Raw genomic sequence first — 19238 nt, 5'->3', positions numbered from 1 at the left:
ATGGTCAGACTGATTTTCTAAAACAAAAACTTTTCTAGGAGTAGAACCCAAAACTTCACCTCTTAGCTGAATGTTGAATAAAAACTTCAGCCAGACTAGAAGTATGTGGCACTAACAGGAAACTCGTAACTCTGGGCTTTATTGCATCTCCACATCTCTTCACGTGCACAAACATATCTACACATGTGGTCCTGTCTCCTGCTGCTCACAAATCCCCATGCTCATAGCTCAGGCCATCTGCCCTGTCACACCTCACCAGAAACAAAGACAAGCTGTGCCCTGCACAACTTCTCAAACTGCTCTTCCTTTGAAGAAAGAGATGTCCCAGGGAACCTGCAGGCTTTGGGCAATATTCAATTCACACAAGCATATGAAATTCAAAGTGTAGCTGTCAAGTAATTCAGGTGTAGTGGATCTATGAACAAAATATTTTCTACATATTGAAAAAAAAATGACCACACACTGCAGGTGTTTACCTGCTCTGTACAGTAAATATTGCCCAGATTGAAGAGAAATATTTATACAAGGTGCAGAGCAAGCATAAGTGAGTTAAGACAAGGCACCATAACCTCCCTCACACCTTATGTTTTATTATGAGATTTCACATTAATCAGAAAATCCCAGAGTTGTTTGGGTTGGAAGAGACCTTAAAACTCACCTCATTCCACATTCCACTAGCCCAGGTTGCCCCATCCAATCTGTAATCAATCCTACAGCTACAAGACACAGACAAATTAGGGTGGGAAGAAACTGAGTGTGTTTGTGATGAAAACATCCAATGACATTTACATGAGTTAAATGATTTAAAGAAACTACCCTGGACCCATGAAGGAAGTTCTACAGAGTACAACCAGGTGATTGTTAACATTTACAGCCACTGCCATGTGTTCAGCAGTGATGGGGATGGGGGGAAAGAGGATGAAAAGAAAGGACAGAGAAGAGGCCTGTTTCTGCCACATCCTGGGAAAGTCCCAGGATTCTGACAGAGGAAACCGGATCAATGTCTTTATCATCAGCATTAACAGTTTTCCTACCAAAACAGAGATGCCCAAACCTTGCCAGAGGTCCAGACAGGCACCAATACAAGCCCTAAAATGAGTGGTTTGAGTTTTATCTCGACCCAACTAAGGAAGAAAATCTGTAAGAAGATACTGAAACTTAGATGTTTCATCTGAGGCTCCATAAGACTCCGAAATTCTATAATGGTTGATGTCTAAGGCTCCAGCCTCCCTGATTCTGGCAAAAGGCACTTCCCAGCAAACACAAAGCTGCTCCAACTCAGCTGTTAAGAATAAAACAATTGATACCACAGTCACTGATTCTCAGTTCTGAAAACAAATGAGTTTGGGAAAAAGATTGAAATGATCATACTGAAATCTTAGGTCTTAAGCAATTATGGGAGAAATTCAGGTTTCTTTAACATGTTTACTTACTCTGGTTGAGAAAGCCTTGAAGATACTTGTACACTTAAAGGATTGCACAGAAAAATCCCTAAGGAAAAGTGAGCCTTATTTTGAAATTTTCAATCCCCACAATTTTTTACCTCATTCTATAACTCAGTGATATTATTTCTTAGAGACAATATGGTGGAAAAACTGGATTCTATTGTCTGTGGTTGGTCCTGATGACCTGGGTGGTCTTTCCAACCTCAGTGACTCTGTGTCAGTCCAGGGACATCAAACTAAGACACTGCACTGAAAAGCATCCCATGCTCTGAAATATTAATTGTAACCTTCTGAGTACCAAGAAGTGAAGGTAATGGAGATTTCAGAGCTCTTCTGATAAGTCACAAGATTCCAAAGTTGGATTCCTGCTAAATTTTGCCCAGAAGAGAGGCTCTTAGCTCACTAAATAAGCCCTAGTAAGGACTCACAGCCAGTCAGTAGGGTACAACACACAATCCTCTGGAGAAAGGAGAGAAAGGCCAGGAAAATCAACTCTCCTGAAGGCAGGAACACTGCACCATCCAAGCTCCCACATTCCCTGACACTCCACACTTCAGCAGCAGGTTACATGTAAACATACAGCAAGGCCACAGACAGGCCAGCTGGAAAACATGAAGCTGTATTTTCCAGAACACAAGTACACACAGGAATTACCCCATTACTTCCCTGTCACAGGGAAGTAATAATAATGTTATTTATGTAATATTATGTTATTTATGTCCTGTGCAAGAGCACTATATTCTGTATGGATCCAAAATCCAAGGGAAGGAAGAAAAATGTTTTCATGGATAAAAAAATGCAGCTTCTGTATGCTGACTCAGTGAAGGACAGCAAGAACAGCAAACAAAATGCCTAAAATTCATGCTATCAAAGAAATTATCTTGGAAATCCTTAATAAATAGGATGAGCTTTAATTTTGTGAAGTAGTTCATAAACAGAGTCTTGTTTTTTTGATCCATGTGTCAGAATCCTAACTGGTTGTGTCCAGAGAATGGACTTGAAGAGTTAAAGAGCCTCCAGAGGACAGACTTGAAAAGTTACAAGATGAACTGCATAAAGGGTCACAGACAGATCTGTAACTCTGTTTTCATTTTTAACTTTAAAAAATTCTGCCAAAATACCAGAGGCAGAAGATAAAATAGTACAGATATGAAAAGAATATTTTTAACCTTTAAATTTCCCAGGAGACAGTTCAGGGAAGGTTGGTTGTGAACAACTCGGGTTACACTTGAAACAGGTTCATGTCCTGGGAGCTACCCAAAAGCTTCTCAATGGAATTGGAATTGGGCTTCTGGTTTTTAAACATGTAATTCACTCTCCAAAGAGGTCAGTGTAACCCTGCCCCCATGCAATGCATCCTCAGTGGCTCTCCACAGAGGGGTGTCACCCTGCAGCAGTGCCGTGGTCCCAATCTTTGCACATTTCAAGGGAAAAGGGTCTGTGGGATTCAGTTCTTGCCAGTGTCTAAACACACAAGCACGAGGATGAGAGTAACAGCACAAACCAAGCTGGGACAGCACCCTGGAGTCACCTGGGCTGGCCCTGCTGTCACACTGGCCATGACTCATTAACCCAAATTAAATGGCTGAGCCCTTAAATCACCAAGCAAGGGAATTAGTGGTCACAATGACAAATCTGGAACCTCACAGAGGACAGCTCTGCTTCATACACCAGGACAGACACTGAAGATGGACCTGATGATCCCTGGGGGTCCCTTTCAACTCAGAATATTCTGTGGTTCTATGGAAAAAAGAAACAGAACACAAAACAAAACTTTCCAGAACAGTTCCCAAGGTGCTCCATACTGTGGACAAATAAAACATTTAAACCTTTATTTTGCTTCCTAATATTGGTATTTCAATTAAGATTTGTACTAATAGCATAGTAGTTTCCAAGAGAAAATAATGAAACAATGACTTACCAACAGTTCTGTGTAAAATAAACATTCCTCTACAGCAAACACTCACACAATAACTTGTCTAAATGGGCACACAAAGGATGTAAAACGCTCCAGCCCTTCCCACAGCTCAAACCACCTTCAGCCATGGGGCCAAGCACATTTAAATGTGAATAAACTGCTGTGGAACACTGGAGTACACACACAGAGCCTACAAGCCCCACAGCACAGGGCCTGTGTGGAAGGTGGTGTCATCCAGATTTGTTATTAATCCTGCAGGCAATTCAACTCAGTGTTACTGCTGCAGACACAGTTTGGTTTCCAGGGGCTGTTTTATCCTTACTCTGATCACCACAACTTGCAACACACAGACCCTTATAATCCTAACAGAAAACACATCATCCACACATTAATTGTTTTTGTAATAAGAAAATAAAACGTTCATCCATATGATGCACCACAAAGAACTCTAAGAGCACATGGGTATTTTATTGTTAAAAATCCAAGCCTTCCCTCTTCCATGGGTTGTCTTAAAATCATAAATGGTAAATTTGGAACACTGTTTTCCAGACTCTCTGAGTGTATTAATTAATGGGCAGAGTTCTGCATCTTTGTGACACTGGATAGGCCTGAGAAGTTCAAGTCAGCTGGGAGAGGAAAGCAGAGCTCCAGGGCCCAGCCCTCCCTGTGCCCCTGCTCAGCATCGACCCCAGCAGCTCTGCATTATCCTCTGCTGTCTTTGAACTCCACTTAGTGGAACATAGCTGGAAATTGAGGGATACAGGGAGGCTTAAAAGAGTTCAAAGGGATGAGGGACCAGGGGAAATAAAGCCCAACACAGCTGTCCAGGGTGTATTCAAAGCGTCCATCAGAGCTCAGTGTTCCTGCTAAAATCCATCAATAATTCAAAGTGCACCAGCCTAAGAACTCACTCTTCCGCAAAGAGCTTCCAAACCCAAGCCAGCTTTCATTTAATCTGAAAGCAAATGGCAAAGCACAACACTAAATCAAACCTTGAGCCAGAGGACTCTGAACCAATCTGATGCCTCTCAAGTTTCACACCTTCCACTAAGCCTCAATAATCCTGAGCTGCCCTCACCTCAGCAAGGCAGCACCCCTGTCCTGATGTGACATTCCCCTCCTTTCAAAGGGCAAATCCTTTCTGCCCCAAGGCTCCATCTCCCAATGGGTTCCCTGCCCATTCCAGCACTGCTACACCTGCAATTATTACTTAGAAGATAGAGAATTATTAAATAATTTAGCAACATTGCAAAGTGAATTCCTGGGCTCAAGCCATAAAAGTAACAGAAGATATTTTGATTTTTGAACTGCTTCAAGCAGGTAAATGGGAACCTAGTCAAAAATCAGTTCTTTTAAAGGCTGAAAGTTTTGACATGTCATATTTGCAATAAATAAGGTCCACACTTAAACACCACACAGAAGAATTACACAGCTCCACTGCAAGGTAAATCAGAAAAATTTCAGTTGGGATCTAAATATAAACTGATAGGACCAGGCAATGCCACTTCCCCAAGAAGCATATTCTTCTAGTCAGTTTGGTTTATAACCATATTTATAAGTTTCATCAGTCTTCCAATAGAACAGAATGGATTTTAAGGCCTGTTTAAGGATTCTGAACATACATATTGCCCTATGTATTTTTATTTAGTATCATATAATACTGGATTTGTGGATGCCTATTAAAGAACCATCTTCTCTTTCAATTATTTCTTACATAATTCTGAGTGTGATGTTGCCAAAAGCTCTCTCTACAGTAGGAGTTGTCAATTCTGACTGCAACTCCCAAACCATAACCTGAGCTTCCCAAAAACATCTGATGGAGCTTGAAACATATCAGTGCAGATCTAAACAAGCTTCTCATAAAACTCCTTCTGGGAAATGAACTATTTGAAAGGAAGAAATTCAGGATGGTGGCAGGGAATGTCTTGCATCTCAAAAATATGTTCCAGAGTAAGGTTTTATTAATATTTCTTTTACTCATCTGGTTGGGTGGAAACAAGAATTAGTGAGTAGAATCAAAGTTTGTTCACTTAGCTTTAAGAGATAAAAGAAGTAAAACTTCGGGGGAGGAGGTCTGGAAGAGGCAGTGAGATAATCTCATGCTTCTCCAAACAAGTATTTGATTTTCAAAGCCCACAGCCACACGTCCACACGTAATGGAAGCATTCCCTTTCCCTTTGATGCTTCTCTAGCAGGAAAACAGCAGCCTGAGTTTGCAGGTTCTGCTGAGAAAATGGCCAGAAATCACAAGCCAGAGGAAATAATCTATGCCTTTGGAATTCTGAGTCAAGATCAAAGAGCTCTCTGCTCTGGATGCTCAGGAGAGCTGAGGGTCAGTGCCTTGCCTGCAGGACAGGGAAGCAGGAACCTCCACATTCCGCTCACACCCCACAGCAAGGGATAAAATCACAAACCCATCAAAGCCCACAAACTTCTCCAAATGCCTTCCAAGCATCCAGCAGTCCATGTGGGGGGGCAGTGTGTGCCTGTGTGCCTGTTCCTCCTTTGAAAAAGAGAAATCTGCCTGAATCCAGCCCCTTGGGAATGTTTATGTTCACAGGAAATCTTCTGCCCAAATCTCTCTTTTGCAAGTAAAACAAACAAACAAACGTGTGGTGTCAGATCAGCAGATCTAGAAACACCCTCTGTGATCCCGGTGCAGCTGCACATCCTGTGCCCTGGCACAGGACAGCAAACACTTCCCCATGGAGCGTGCAAACACCAGGAGCCCAAGTTCTTCCTCCTCCCCACAGGACAGGGCCACAGTGACAGGCTCATCCTGAGCACTCAAACAGCTCTTCCCTGATTCGACACAGAGAGAACAACCTTGAGCTCATCACGCCACAGGGCAACACTGTAGTCCTGAGTGAAGCAGTGCTGATGTCCCAAGACTGGAAATTACCTGGAAACCAGATCATGGAATCACCATGAGGAAATGGTCACAAGGCTCAGGACACAGAGCACACCTGGAGACAGAGGTGGAACACATCTGGTATGCTCAAACCTTAAGCAGAAAGATGCCAAAGCCAAGACAGTCAACAAATGTTGAGGATCAGATTATACTCTAGACACAGAATCACAGAATCCCAGCATGGTTTGGCTTGAAAGGGCCATCCCACCCAAAAGCTCATCCCATTCCACCCCTGCCACGGGCACGGACACCTCCCACTATCCCAGGCTGCTCCAAGCTCCATCCAACCTGGCCTTGGACACTGCCAGGAATCCAGGGACAGCCACAGCTGCTCTGGGCACCCTGTGCCAGGGCCTCACTGCCCTCACAGGGAGAATTTTTCCCAACATCCCATCCCTCCCTGTGTTAGTTATCCCAGCCATGCTCCTTCAGCAGGGAATGAATGAACACATTCCTAGGGCAGGGCAGGGCACACACCCCAGGGAAGGCTGAGCTAATGAATGAACATTTAACACCCCCAGCCTGACTTGCTGCCCCCGAGCTGCCAATTCTGTCATCAGCCCTCCAAACTCTGGCACCTGAGCAGGGTCTGAACAAACTGCCCTTTCTGTAGGCAGGTACAGTTTAAACACAGCATGGGAATTCTCCTACAGAAGTTTGGTTTCACAGCTCATATATCCCCTGGTTTGACAAACCTCCATGAGAGGGAAACACAGAGCCCTGCTCCTGTAAATCTCAGGGATCATATCTACAAGGCAGTTATTAAATCACTCCAGCCTGGCATACTGGCAGATCCATGAGCCTAGTATTATGCTGCATTTTAACACCATTCCTGGTAACAGGATGGCTGGCTACAGACAGAAGCAGACGGGATTTCATCTCCCTTCAAGCACTACTAAAACATGCATTATTTTTCTGGAGCCCACGGAATCTTTCCAACTTTATAACATATTTTAATTATATGTATAATACAGCTTTCCATTTTTTTCAGGTCATTAAACTGCAGGAAATAAAAATTTTCCAATACAACTCTGTTCCAGTTACTAATTAAATCAATTTTAACACTTTTCTGCAACATGTTGGTAAAGATGATTTATGGGGCTGGCAAACAGCTGGAAGTCAATGTCAAAGTAACAGCCACCTGAAGATTTACTCATGCCATCAAAGAGCCACAATGAACAAAAAACCCTACAATTCCACAGACAAGCTTGCTGTATTTCCAGTGGTAAATGCTGAGGAAGGGAAAATAAGCTGGATTTTTGTAGGAGGTCTCTGTTTTCTGTCCCAAATGGGTCTGTTCTTCTGTGGAGATACGGATTATTCCCTATAAACTCATAAAAACATCTAAAAGAAAAAGGAGAAGGTAAAAAAGCCCCAAAAATACTTGTTGTACTAAACCAACAGGTAAAAATCTCATTTGCTTGTAGTAGTTCTTTGTGGGTTCTAGCCCACCCTTCCATGGGTATGGCTTCATGAGCATCTCTTTAAAATAAAGTACACAGATGGAATAAGACAGGGCTAATCAAGATAAATAAATCCAGGGAAATACAGAGTCCCTGTGAGAGGCAGTTCTATGAGCTGAGCAATGCCACCCAAGTTACATTTTCCTTCAAAAAAAAGAGGAAGCATTGATTTCAGAACAGTCAATCAAAGGCAGCAAAGGGTGTAAAACATGTTCAGAATGATTTAGCAGTAAATCCACCAGCCTCTATCTCCTTCCTGCCCTGTGGATCAGTCACAGCTCCACACTTGAAGTTATCCTTCCATGACAGAACCCACGCTGGATTTCTGCCCATTTCACCAGGTGAAAAAAACAGGGAACCTGGAATTTCACAGGTGTGATCTCATTCCAGGGAAGAATTTTTCTAACGAGCCTGTGGCACGCTGGAAGCAGCACCAGGAAACAGCAGAATCCAAAAACTGAGGTGAACTTACTTGAATATTTTCCTAACTCCTTTGGCAGCAAAAACCTTGGCCCAGAGACTTCAAACTTTTAAAATTTGTTGACCTTGGCAGGAGGCTGTGCCAATTTTCAGGGAGTTGTGGCTGGAATTATTAAGTTAACAGAGGCAGTTTCCACCTACACTCTGAACAGTCGTTTTTATATGCCCACGTCCTTAAAACAGCCCTTGCAACATCCCCACCACCACTTTGGAAGGCAATAGGAAAGAAATCACATGGAGAAGACATGGACTGGGAGGGGAAGTCCTTGGTTTAAAGAAGGGGAACAGGCCAGAATCCAGCCAGTAATTCTAGGAGGAGATTAACAGCATCCAAAGATGAAGGACTTCTTACACACTTCACAAAATGAGTGGGATAAATGATATTGCAGCCTGGAGCTACTCATGCTGCTCCCGACTGCCACACACTGAAAGCATCGGATCCGCAGAAGAGCTGGGGACAAACAAACCCTCATGCATTGCAGGCACTGAGCAGGCTTGGGATGAAATCTCTGATGGAGAGATCCAAGCTAGGCTGTCCCACCTGAGGCTGACATGGAAAAGGGAGCATCTCCATCCCTGTTGTTCCCAGCTCATCCACAAGACTCCTTTCAGCTGTGGCACCTGAAACTATCCCAGTTAACCCCAGCCAAGGGCATCTGGCCAGGCTTTACCAGTTCTGTTTCCTTTGCGATCCATTTTAGGAAAAAAATTACAAAGACTCCTTCACAAGCACATGCCTCCCATGTTCCCCCTTCCCTGGAATATCATTAAATAAAAGAAAAGAAGGCAAACCAAAAGAAGATGACCCTGAAAAGGATCTTCTCAGCAGGCTTTGCTGACAACAGGCACGGAAGGACTGAGCTGCTCTTTGCAATGTTTCTAACTCCTGAGGCACGGCAGGAACATCCAATTCCAGGGGAAAAGCCCAGCTGCTGCTGGAGGCAGCCCATCAGCTTGGTTGGAGCATTGCAGAGGGATTCCCACAGCACACAATTCCTGACAGGAATTCCTGGCAGCTGATGCCTGCGCAGGCGGAAGTGATTGTGCCTCAAATACTTCCTTTACCACCGATAACACAATTCCTGCCATGGCCCTGCCAAGGCTGCACTGATCTGTAACCCTGTCCTGCTCCCACAGGGATTTATTTTTAGACGTCAGATACAGCAAGGCAAACACAGAGACTGCGCTGTTTGAAGGGATAATTCTGTGTCAAATGCAAGATGATGAAGTGATATGAATGTGCTTGCCTTGAGCTGGCTTTTGAGGGAGCAAAGAATATTGTCTGAGAAGCGTGAAGCTGATCAGCTCTTCATATTCCATTACCAAAACCTACTCAGCTGAAGATAATGTCTTTCTTTCAAGTGAAGAACAGAGTACTTATTCCTGGCAGGAAGGAGATCTTTAAGGAATTCCTAATCATCGTTTCTCCTGTTTATATTAATGGCATTTAGCACTAAGTAAAGTAAAACCATATTTCATAGAATCACAGAATATCCTGGATTGGAAGAGACCACAGGGATCATCCAGTCCAACTCCTGACCCTGCACAGACACCCCAGCAATCCCTCCCTGTGCATCCCTGGGAGTGTTGTCCAAATGCTCCTGGAAACCTGGCAGTCATTTTTTAGCATATTCAATTACATTACTATCTTCTTAAATTATAAAAGAAATTTAACTATGTCTCAATCTAGAGTCAGTTCTTAATGCAAGCAAAAGGATATGGGACTCCATATCCATTTCTCTATCTCACGTTTTTAAACTTGGTGAATTTGAAGTTGCTTCAGTAGGTCCCACGGAGTTCTGATGAGTTCTTTTCAGTTATTTATTCATAAATCAGACCAACAGATATAAAACTTGCACTTGCTAGATGCAAAGTGCTGATGTTAAACAGTGTGCATTTTTATCATTTCAAAGGTGTAATTACAGACTGTCCTGCACAAATGCTATTTAACCACTTGGAAATGACCTTGTATTTGTACAGAGATTTTTATGTAGACTTACCACCAGTGTGTTCAATGAGTGAGAACCAGGTCAAAAAAGTTAAAAGAGAGATACCTTGTATTTTATGTAAACTGAGAAGAAGCTAAAGTAGGAGAAAGGTAAATTGAGAAGAAATATTGCATCTCCTTGGGAGATGGACCATGAAGAAGCTGAACCACAGCTCTGAACATTTATCCCATGTCAGATTAAAGCAAATTTATGAGGCAGAACCTGGCTTTTCATTAGAAATTAATTATGCAGCTCTCAAAAGAAATGCAGCAATGAACATAAGGTGTTTCAGCAAAATGCCAGTGAATTTTGGGCACTGATGCAATCTGTGAGGCTCAACCTGTCGGTACAGCTTTGACATCACTGCCTTTGCCTGGCAACCAGCAATTTCCTGGGATGCCCCACGTGCCTGGCTGGCCAGCCACAGGTGTGTGTAAGGTACTGCTGTTGGAAGCAGCGTGGAAGGACATTTCTGTAGAGGAAAAGCCCCCCAAAATGCACCCAGCCTCACTAGCACGGTGCAAGGATAAGAAGAGAACAAATCCCTTTTCATACTTCTCAGCAATTTAATTTAAAACGATCTCATGAGGTGAAATGCCAGGCTATAAATACCTCCTGCACCATGAGACCATATTATAAGTGACATAAACGTTACAAAACAATCTGAAATTTGGCCAGGCTGTTAATAGACAGCATTACACAATTCCTGACACGGACAGATAATACTGTATTTCTACTATGCAAATTTCTAGCAGTGAATAGATTTTGAAAGCAGTTTACACCCACCACCCCTCAGATGCAACTCAGTAATTCTCTATTAGGTGCCAAGCTGTCACTTCCCATCACTCCAGCCCACTGCTATTCTCTGCCCTACCTTGGGAGCACAAAGGAGCCTCCAACTTGATTAAAATGCATGAGCCCTGTGTGAACCTATTTTTAAATATCCCAATTAATACTGCTGTTGTATTAACAGCTTTCATTTTTCTTACCATTAATACTGGAATTCTAAGAAAGTGCTGCAATGCTTTATCTTTTCACATTTTAGCAGCAAAGCTCTTGTTCTCAAAGAGATTTTTCACCATATAAAGAGTCCTGACACTGTGGGGTTTTATCAGAAACCTTGCTTAGGAAAAGGAAGTAATTAGAGGCACAGAGGGCCTGAGTCACCTTATTTAGACACAAATTTTGCTTTAGGTACACAAATAGCTAAACACACAGGGTTTTTCAAAGGCAGATGTGGTGAAAACAAGAGAACTGACCCCTCAACACACAGAGTCTCAATTTTGTGACAGTTCTTCTCATGCTGCTGCCAGCCCCTGTTTTCCTCCTGGTTTCACAGCACAGACACAGAAAACAACTCAGGGCTGAAATAACCAGTAACAGCTCAATAACCAATACCATTTTTATGTCTTCTGCTGTGCTCATCCTTCCACAATTTTTGCTTTTCAGGCAGACCTCTGGTTACAGCCTCTGGTCTGGTTGTGCCAGGGGACCACTGAGCAAGAGCAGGGAAAGCTGCAGGAGTAGAAGCAACATCACAAAAAGCAGAACTAAACCACTCCTGCTTGTGGGAACTTCCCAGCATGCCTCATGAAAACCTGGAAAGGATGTATTACCTGATTTTACTTCTGCCTCTCACAAACATAAAGATGAACCCCACAGGTCTGCCCTGCCATCCTGAAAACATCTCAGGAAATGCTAAAACCCACAAAAGAATTAATTGTTAGTCATCAAAACAATGCACCATGCACAGCTTGTGCTCCCTTCTCCAGTTGCACATTGTGCTGAACATCCCTGGATGATGGGAGGGAGAACTCAGAGGACCACAGGATGTAAAAACCACACCTATGCGGACACAGACCTGCTTCAACATGAAGCTGCTCTCCAGAATGACTGAAAAATGAGTTGTGTCAAATCAGCAAATTACCAGGAGACAGAAAACATGGACATGGATCAACCACACTGTTCCTACACACAGAAAATGAAAATAAGCAGTTTTCAGCAGAGTGAGGACTACTCCTACTTGCCCGTTTCTGAGGGACTCCATGGGAACTGAGCTCTTTGCACTCTATTTGTGCCCAGTACTTTGTGTCTCCAGCTCTCTCACGTGTACCTGTGTCTGCAGAGCCCACACAGCAGAACCAAGTGTGAGCAACAGCAGATCCCAGCCCTGAACAGGACCCGGGCTCCTTCCCAGACAGAATTTTACAGAGACTGAGAAAAAAAACCCAGCTGCATAATTCTGCTTGCAGAAGTGTGAAGTATGGCAGCATGAAAGGCTGTAAATAATTCACTTGGTATTACAGGAAATGTTTTACAAATGAAAAGGTTGTAACCTCCTTTTGGCTACAAGGCTGGCAGATGCTGGAGGCATTCCTGCTCCTCTAAGTGCAGAACAAAACGTGTCCTGTTTGTGAGAAACTCCTGGGTCTCAGCCCTCCCCGGAAAATGCTTCTGCCTGTATTCATCAGGGAGGGATCACAGAGGAGCAAAGCCTGCAGACTCCAGAAATGCAGCTCGGGCTGACAGCAGTTTCTGGTATTTTGATGACACAGCTGCCGCAATGCACAATGCAGAGCTAAGGGAAGGGGTAAATTCAATTATTTATATTTTCATAAATGCATTCACACAATTGTTTAATCACACACACACGCAAACCAAAAATACACATGCGGTGATTACAGATGATTCAAGACTGAATGTTTGATACAGTCTTAAAACAGTGACATCAGCCAAATCCAGTGGAAATAAAACCATCACCAAGCTCAAAAGGAGAGCTCCACATGACTGAGTGCATATTCTGCCCCAGCACACAGAAGCAATTCCATATAAAGTCTCTACAGCTTTAACTTCTTATAAGTAAACATTTAGCAACAAACTAAATAAGCCTCAGTGGAGATCCCTCTATGCTTCCCCACCAGGTCAGCAAGAAGGAAGCACAAGGTGTTTTGTGTATAAAATAAATCCAAGACTCACCTGTATGTTGCCAAAGTCCACGTTTTCATAGTGGAAATGTGCACACTCGGCCATCTTCGGGAAGTGCCCCTTTGTAAAGGATAACCTGGAGCACACCAAGAGCATACCGTGAGATAGATGCAGACCACTCAACAGAGATAAAAAACAGGCACTGATACAAAACAACAACAATTTTCTCATCCTAAAGCCAAGGGAACATAGGGATTTGTTGATGTGATGCACCAAAGCAATGGGAAAGGGAACCAAGTGAGAAAGGAAAGCTGAAATGTCAAGTGGCTTTTCCAGTGCATCCCTACAGAGCAGTGTGTGACATTCCAGCAGCACCACATCCCATTGCATCCCTACAGATCTGTGTGACATTCCAGCAGCACCACATCCCATTGCATCCCTACAGAACTGTGTGACATTCCAGCAGCACCACATCCCATTGCATCCCTACAGATCTGTGTGACATTCCAGCAGCACCACATCCCATTGCATCCCTACAGAACTGTGTGACATTCCAGCAGCACCACATCCCATTGCATCCCTACAGAACTGTGTGTGACATTCCAGCAGCACCACATCCCACAGGCTTCCAGACACGGAGCAGGGACAAGCAGCTGCACCTCACAAATGCACATCCACAGCCTTACACGAGACACGAGGAAAGCAGAACTTTACCTGTGAAAGGCATCACAGCCCATCAGTCCCGGGGGGATGTATCTGAGGGTGCAGAACAAACTCTATTTATGCTGTGCCTTTTGCAAATTCAAAAGTCAGGCATAATTATTCCCAAGTGTCTCCAGTCATACTGGTGGCTGCCGGGGAGCTCCTCTGTCTCTGCAACATGCTCCTGCTTCTGCCGAAGCTATTATAGACTCCTATAGATATTCCTGGTGGTGAGCCAATGAGATTGTCATTATCTAGCTCCCTCTTCCCACGGGAATACAAGTGGGAAGTGAGATGCAGCATCTGGCTGCTCAGCACTGGAACAAAGAGCCATTTCCCTCTCAGCAGAGCACTAGAGGGGTGAGCTGAAGGCTCAGATCCATCAATATCGGGGAGTTCTGCTCCTCAAGTCAGCATTTTAACAAAGTAATATTGATTATTTCTGATCCCCGTTGCTGCAAGCATAATGACTTGGTTTACAGTATCTGGGAGACCAGCAGAGACAGAAATACAGCATGAGCCCACAGGGGAAAAAAAACCAAACTGGGAGACCAGGGAAGAAAAAACGTCCCTTAGAAGGGAAAACCATGTAAAATTCATTCAAATGAAGTTGCAGAGGGCAGAATGCAAAAAGGAAAGAGAAAAAAATTGAATAAAAAATACATATAGGCCACCCACTTATCCTGGTTTAGCTTCCAGAGCATAAGGAGACAGGGAAAATTTTACACATTGCCTGCGCTTCTTTGGAGATTTTTCTCTCTATGTTCTATTGTGGGTATTTTTTAATTGCTTTCAGGAAGAATTGCTAAAGAAAATTAAAAACACTGCAACAGTGAGGCTCAGAACTCTACCTAGCTTTGTTTCTATGGCCAGAAAGAGGAGAGTGAGCCAGCAAAACCTCTCATGCCCAGCTTTAGGGTCCATTAGCTCCAGTTGCCTTAGCTCCATATGGATTTTGGTTGCTCTGCTGAAGATACACCATCACAAATTGTTGCTGAATGCCCTGCACTGCAGCACAAGAGCCAAAACTCAGCACAGCAAAACTGGAAGACCAGGAAAGACAGGAAAATCACAGAACTCTGTTCTTACTTTTTAACATTCTTCACTTTCATGCTGGCTGTGCTGCCGCAGGACCTGAGCGGCAATTCCCCCGGGATGTCCGGAATGTCGGCACCTCTGGCCTGCAGGGAAGGACACAGGAAAAGCAAGGAGGTTAAAACATGGCTGGACTCTGCCTGCTGAGTGGGGGTACAAACTTCAGATGTGCTTAAGTTGAATTCTGTCTTTTAACCAGGGAAAACTGACCCTTGGGATGGGGATCAGGGAGGTGACAATTCATTGCTACTTCTGGTTTCTAAAGTGGAGATTTTCATAAAGGTAGGAGTGAAATAGATATTCCCAAACTCCATACTTGGACTCCTCATTAAGTACCTGATTTTCCAGACATCTGTGCATTTAGATTCAGGCAGAGGCACTGCAAAAAGCTGGAATGCTCACACAGTGGAAAACAAGTAAATGACAGAGCTGCTTATATGTGGAAGGTGAACTTCTAAAATAGATGTTTGAAACTATTGGTTTAATTGCTTGAGGATATTAAAATTCCTTAATCAGTAAAATTAATTTATTTCAGTGAGGCCAGAACTCCAAATTCCCTCCTTTCTGTTCTGTGATACCTTCCCATCCCCTCCTCCCTCCAGCTGCCTTTGCCTAAGCCATGAGCTCTGCTGGGGTTGAATTCTCCATCACAAGGGACAAACATTCTGCTCCATGTGGTTCTCCCACTGTGATCCAGAGGAATGAGGGGCTTCAGTGAGACTGTTATGGAAAGAGCAGTGATCAAACAGCAAGACCAGTGCAGACTTCACAGAGAAAGACAAGCAAAACAAGTGATGCTGGCAAGAGATTACCCAGCAGTGATGTGGGTGACACCAGGTGAATGAGCTTTTTCTGCTTTATACAATGCACTAAAAACGTGAATAATGTGCCAAAGAGGGAATGCTGAACCAAGAGGAAGAAAGGCACTTCAGTGTTACTTCTCTTACAGGCCTTGAACCAAAAAGTATTCAATCAAATCCCTTTTCTAATGACAGGAACAAACAGATAATTGCCCTGATGTTACATCAGTCCCAATGGTTCTAAGCTGGTCCAGCAGATCTCTGAACAGAGTTGGATCTGTTCCAAAGCTGTGACTGATAACAGAACATAGCTGCATTGGTCTCCCAAAACTTTACAGTTGGACCACCACAACCCAAGCTAGAGCCCATGTGTGGGATGAACACCAGGACAATCTTTGCCACTCCTCCCTGAAGCTCCCATTTCACCCTGACACAGGCCACCTGTACCTGAGCTTCACCACATCACTGAGAGCTGCACTGAGTCATTGTCATTCTCCTTCTTGTTTTCAACTGGTCAACCAGACCAGCTCCAGAGGGAGAGAGGGATTCATCCCACTGAACTCCAGATGCACAGGGGTGAGGCTACAACTACATTATCCATGTGAGGGTCCTGCTATAGTCACCAGGAACGCTCTGGTACTTCAGGTCCACTCCCCTGCTTCAGATAATGTGAGGAGAGTCCTGGAATGGTTTGGGTTGGAAGGGACCTTAGGGATCATCCAGTCCCACCCCTGCCATGGGCAGGGACACCTTCCACTATTCCAGGCTGCTCCAAGCCCCATCCAGCCTGGCCTTGGACACTTCCAGGGATCCAGGGGCAGCCACATCTTCTCTGGACACCCTGTGCCAAGGCCCCACCGCCCTGATAGGGAGGAATATCTTCCTAACATCCCACTCATGTGGGAATCCATTCCCCTTACCCTGTCGCTCCAGGTCCTTGTCCACAGTCTCTCTCCATCTTCCCTCTCAGCCCCTTCAGCCTCTGGAATGTCACAATTAGGTCACCCACAAGTTTCTCTTCTCCAGGCTGAACAATCCCAGTTCTCTCAGCCTCTCCTCACAACCGAGCTGCTTCATTCCTCAGATCATCCTGGTGCTCCTTTGGACAAAGCCAAGCAGGCTGCAGCACCCACTCCCCTAGACACAGGGCTCCAGGCTGAGCCTGGCTCTGAGGAGATGAACCCCAACAGCTGCAGTCACCCACCAGCAGCAGCACCCATCCATCTCCTGCTGCTTCCAGCACTGCCCCTGGAAAATCTCAGAGTGAGTTCCACCCTTTGAGCACCACTGAGTGAGTTTGAGTCCAGGTCACTCTCCCTCCCAACTGCACCTTCCACAGCCCTGACCACAGCCAGTGCTCTGACCCCACTGTCCCACAGCTCTGCACAACAGGCACAGCCACTCACCAAGGAAAACAGCAACAATATTTATACACTTAAATAAACCTGCTCTGGGCTGACTGACTTACTAAGCACAGAATCACTTCAGGATGTAATACGCCACTTGTGAGTCTCATTGTGAATTTTAACATTAAGAGGATCAACAATTTAATAAACCTTACAGGTCTTTTACATAAGAAAATAACTAATTACAAGAATAAAAGTGCCATTCCAATAAGCTGCTTCTGGGCCAAGCTGGATGTGCTTACTTAATTTTCTAAGGAACAGAATTTCTGTAGGAAGAAAAGTAATTTTTCTTCTCCATCAGCAGTAGGAGCTGGTGGGATATAAAAATGGATAAACAATCTGACAGAAAATGTGGGCTGTGAGCCAGTTTGCAGCAGTGGGCAGAGACCTCCCTGGATCTGACTCAAAGTAGCATAGGCAAAACTCACACCTCCAGGAGCCTGAAATGCCAGCACCTCTCTTGGAAAAGTTTTATTATCCTCTCCTTCCCAGTGGAGTTAAGTCCAAATTGAGCTGGATTTCTGCCTCTCCCATTTCCTGCATCCAGTTAACTGGATGACAGTGACATGCAAGGCAGTAATTAACTCCAGAGGCTTTTCCAATTAGAACTGAGCTCCATGGACTACTGCAGAGCGATCTCTCCAACACTCACACTTGAGGCAAAACCACAGAAAGATACAGGCACTGAACTTGTGCAAGCTCAAATCCTTATTAAGAGGTACCAACATGAGAAAAAAAACTTGGTGAAGAGACAGGTACCAAAAAATAAACTTACTGCAATTTTAGAAACTGTATTACTCCTAAATAACCACAACTCCTTTCCATTCAAACCAGACACACAGCTACATAAAATGGATTCTATACACTACTTTGCACCTGTTTTGATGCAAAACTTGGCATACAGCATGCAGGTCACTCTCCCCTCAAAACACAAACAAAACCCTCCAAATGAGATTTGTCATCTTTTGTGCTTTGTGTCACAGTAATTTAATTTTTAAAATAATTTTGAAACAGTTGGATTACTTACATCTGAAAATTAGCTACCTGGCATCATCAGTGGCTTCTTACTTCCCTATTCTCTATGCATCGCTGTGCTGTGGAAACCTGGTAATTGCAGAGCAAATCTGTTTATGCAAATTGCTTAGTCCCATTTTCACAGCTGAATGTCACTGCTGCATCAATCTGCTCTGGTCCAAAACTTGGTAAACAAATTAGAGCTCAGCCCAGAAGTCAGAGAATTGATTTATCAGGAATCTCAGCATCTTACCTTTGCAGGGAAGGCTCTGGAGCAACACCACTTCACCAGCTTGCCCTGAACCAAAGAAATTCTCCTTCCAAAAGCTGCATTTGTATCAGTAGCAGCTGAGACAATATTGCAGAAAGTCAGTATTTTGTCACAGATATCTGCAGGGATTGCCAGGCAGGGAGATCTCACTAAACCCTTCCTCTAGGGAGGAGGAAGAACGCCTGTCTGCCTGTCCAGCCCTCCCATGGACCACAGGATCACAGAATTGTTAAGGATGGGAAAGGCCTTTAAGATCAAGACCATCACTCACTGCCACCACTGGGCTCACCACTAAACCATGTCCTAAGGTTCCACATCCACACATTTTTTGAACACTTCCAGGGACAGTGACTCCACCCCTGACCTGAGCAGATGTGTCAGGGCTGGACAGCCTTTCCAGGAAGAAATTTTCTGCAATATTCAACCTGAGCCTCCCCAGGCACAACTTGAGGTCATTTCCTACTCCTCCTGTCCCTGTTCCTTGGGAGCAGAGCCTGACACTCCCTGGCTGTCCCCTCCTGTCAGGGAGCTGTGCAGAGCCAGAAGATCCCCCTGAACCTCCTTTCCTCCAGGCTGAGCCCCTTTCCCAGCTCCTTCAGCCTCTCCTGGTGCTCCAGCCCTTTTCCCAGGCCTTTTCCCAGCCCTGTTCCCTCCCCTGGACATGTTAAAGTGCTGCTCCTAATCTCCCTGGGAATCCAAAAGTGGGATCTGAGAGCTCTCACAAATCAGGCTGTTTAGCTTTAAGCATTCGAAATTTCGTCTTTTTATTTATAGACATGATTTAGAGAACTGCAGCTTTGTGCTCTCTAGCACATAAAAC

The 19238-nt window shown here is 44.3% G+C and overlaps 1 protein-coding gene across 2 annotated transcripts in view; it reads right to left on the bottom strand.

Annotated features, from left to right (window-relative positions):
- ARHGAP32 (Rho GTPase activating protein 32) overlaps positions 1–19238 on the bottom strand; it is a 243552-nt gene that overhangs the window by 117354 nt on the left and 106960 nt on the right. Inside the window, exons 3-5 of one of the 2 annotated variants that reach the window (XM_058856944.1) lie at positions 14922–15013; positions 13845–13886; positions 13182–13266 (exon numbers count right to left, since the gene is read on the bottom strand). In XM_058856944.1, coding sequence (XP_058712927.1) covers positions 13182–13266; positions 13845–13886; positions 14922–15013 — 219 coding nt within the window. The remainder of the gene's footprint in view (positions 1–13181; positions 13267–13844; positions 13887–14921; positions 15014–19238) is intronic. The other variant, XM_058856945.1, reaches the window with a different exon arrangement.

The sequence above is a fragment of the Poecile atricapillus genome, chromosome 25 (genome assembly GCF_030490865.1).
Source record: "Poecile atricapillus isolate bPoeAtr1 chromosome 25, bPoeAtr1.hap1, whole genome shotgun sequence".
Classification (NCBI taxonomy): Eukaryota; Metazoa; Chordata; class Aves; order Passeriformes; family Paridae; genus Poecile; species Poecile atricapillus.
This window is presented reverse-complemented; position numbering and strand designations above follow the sequence as displayed.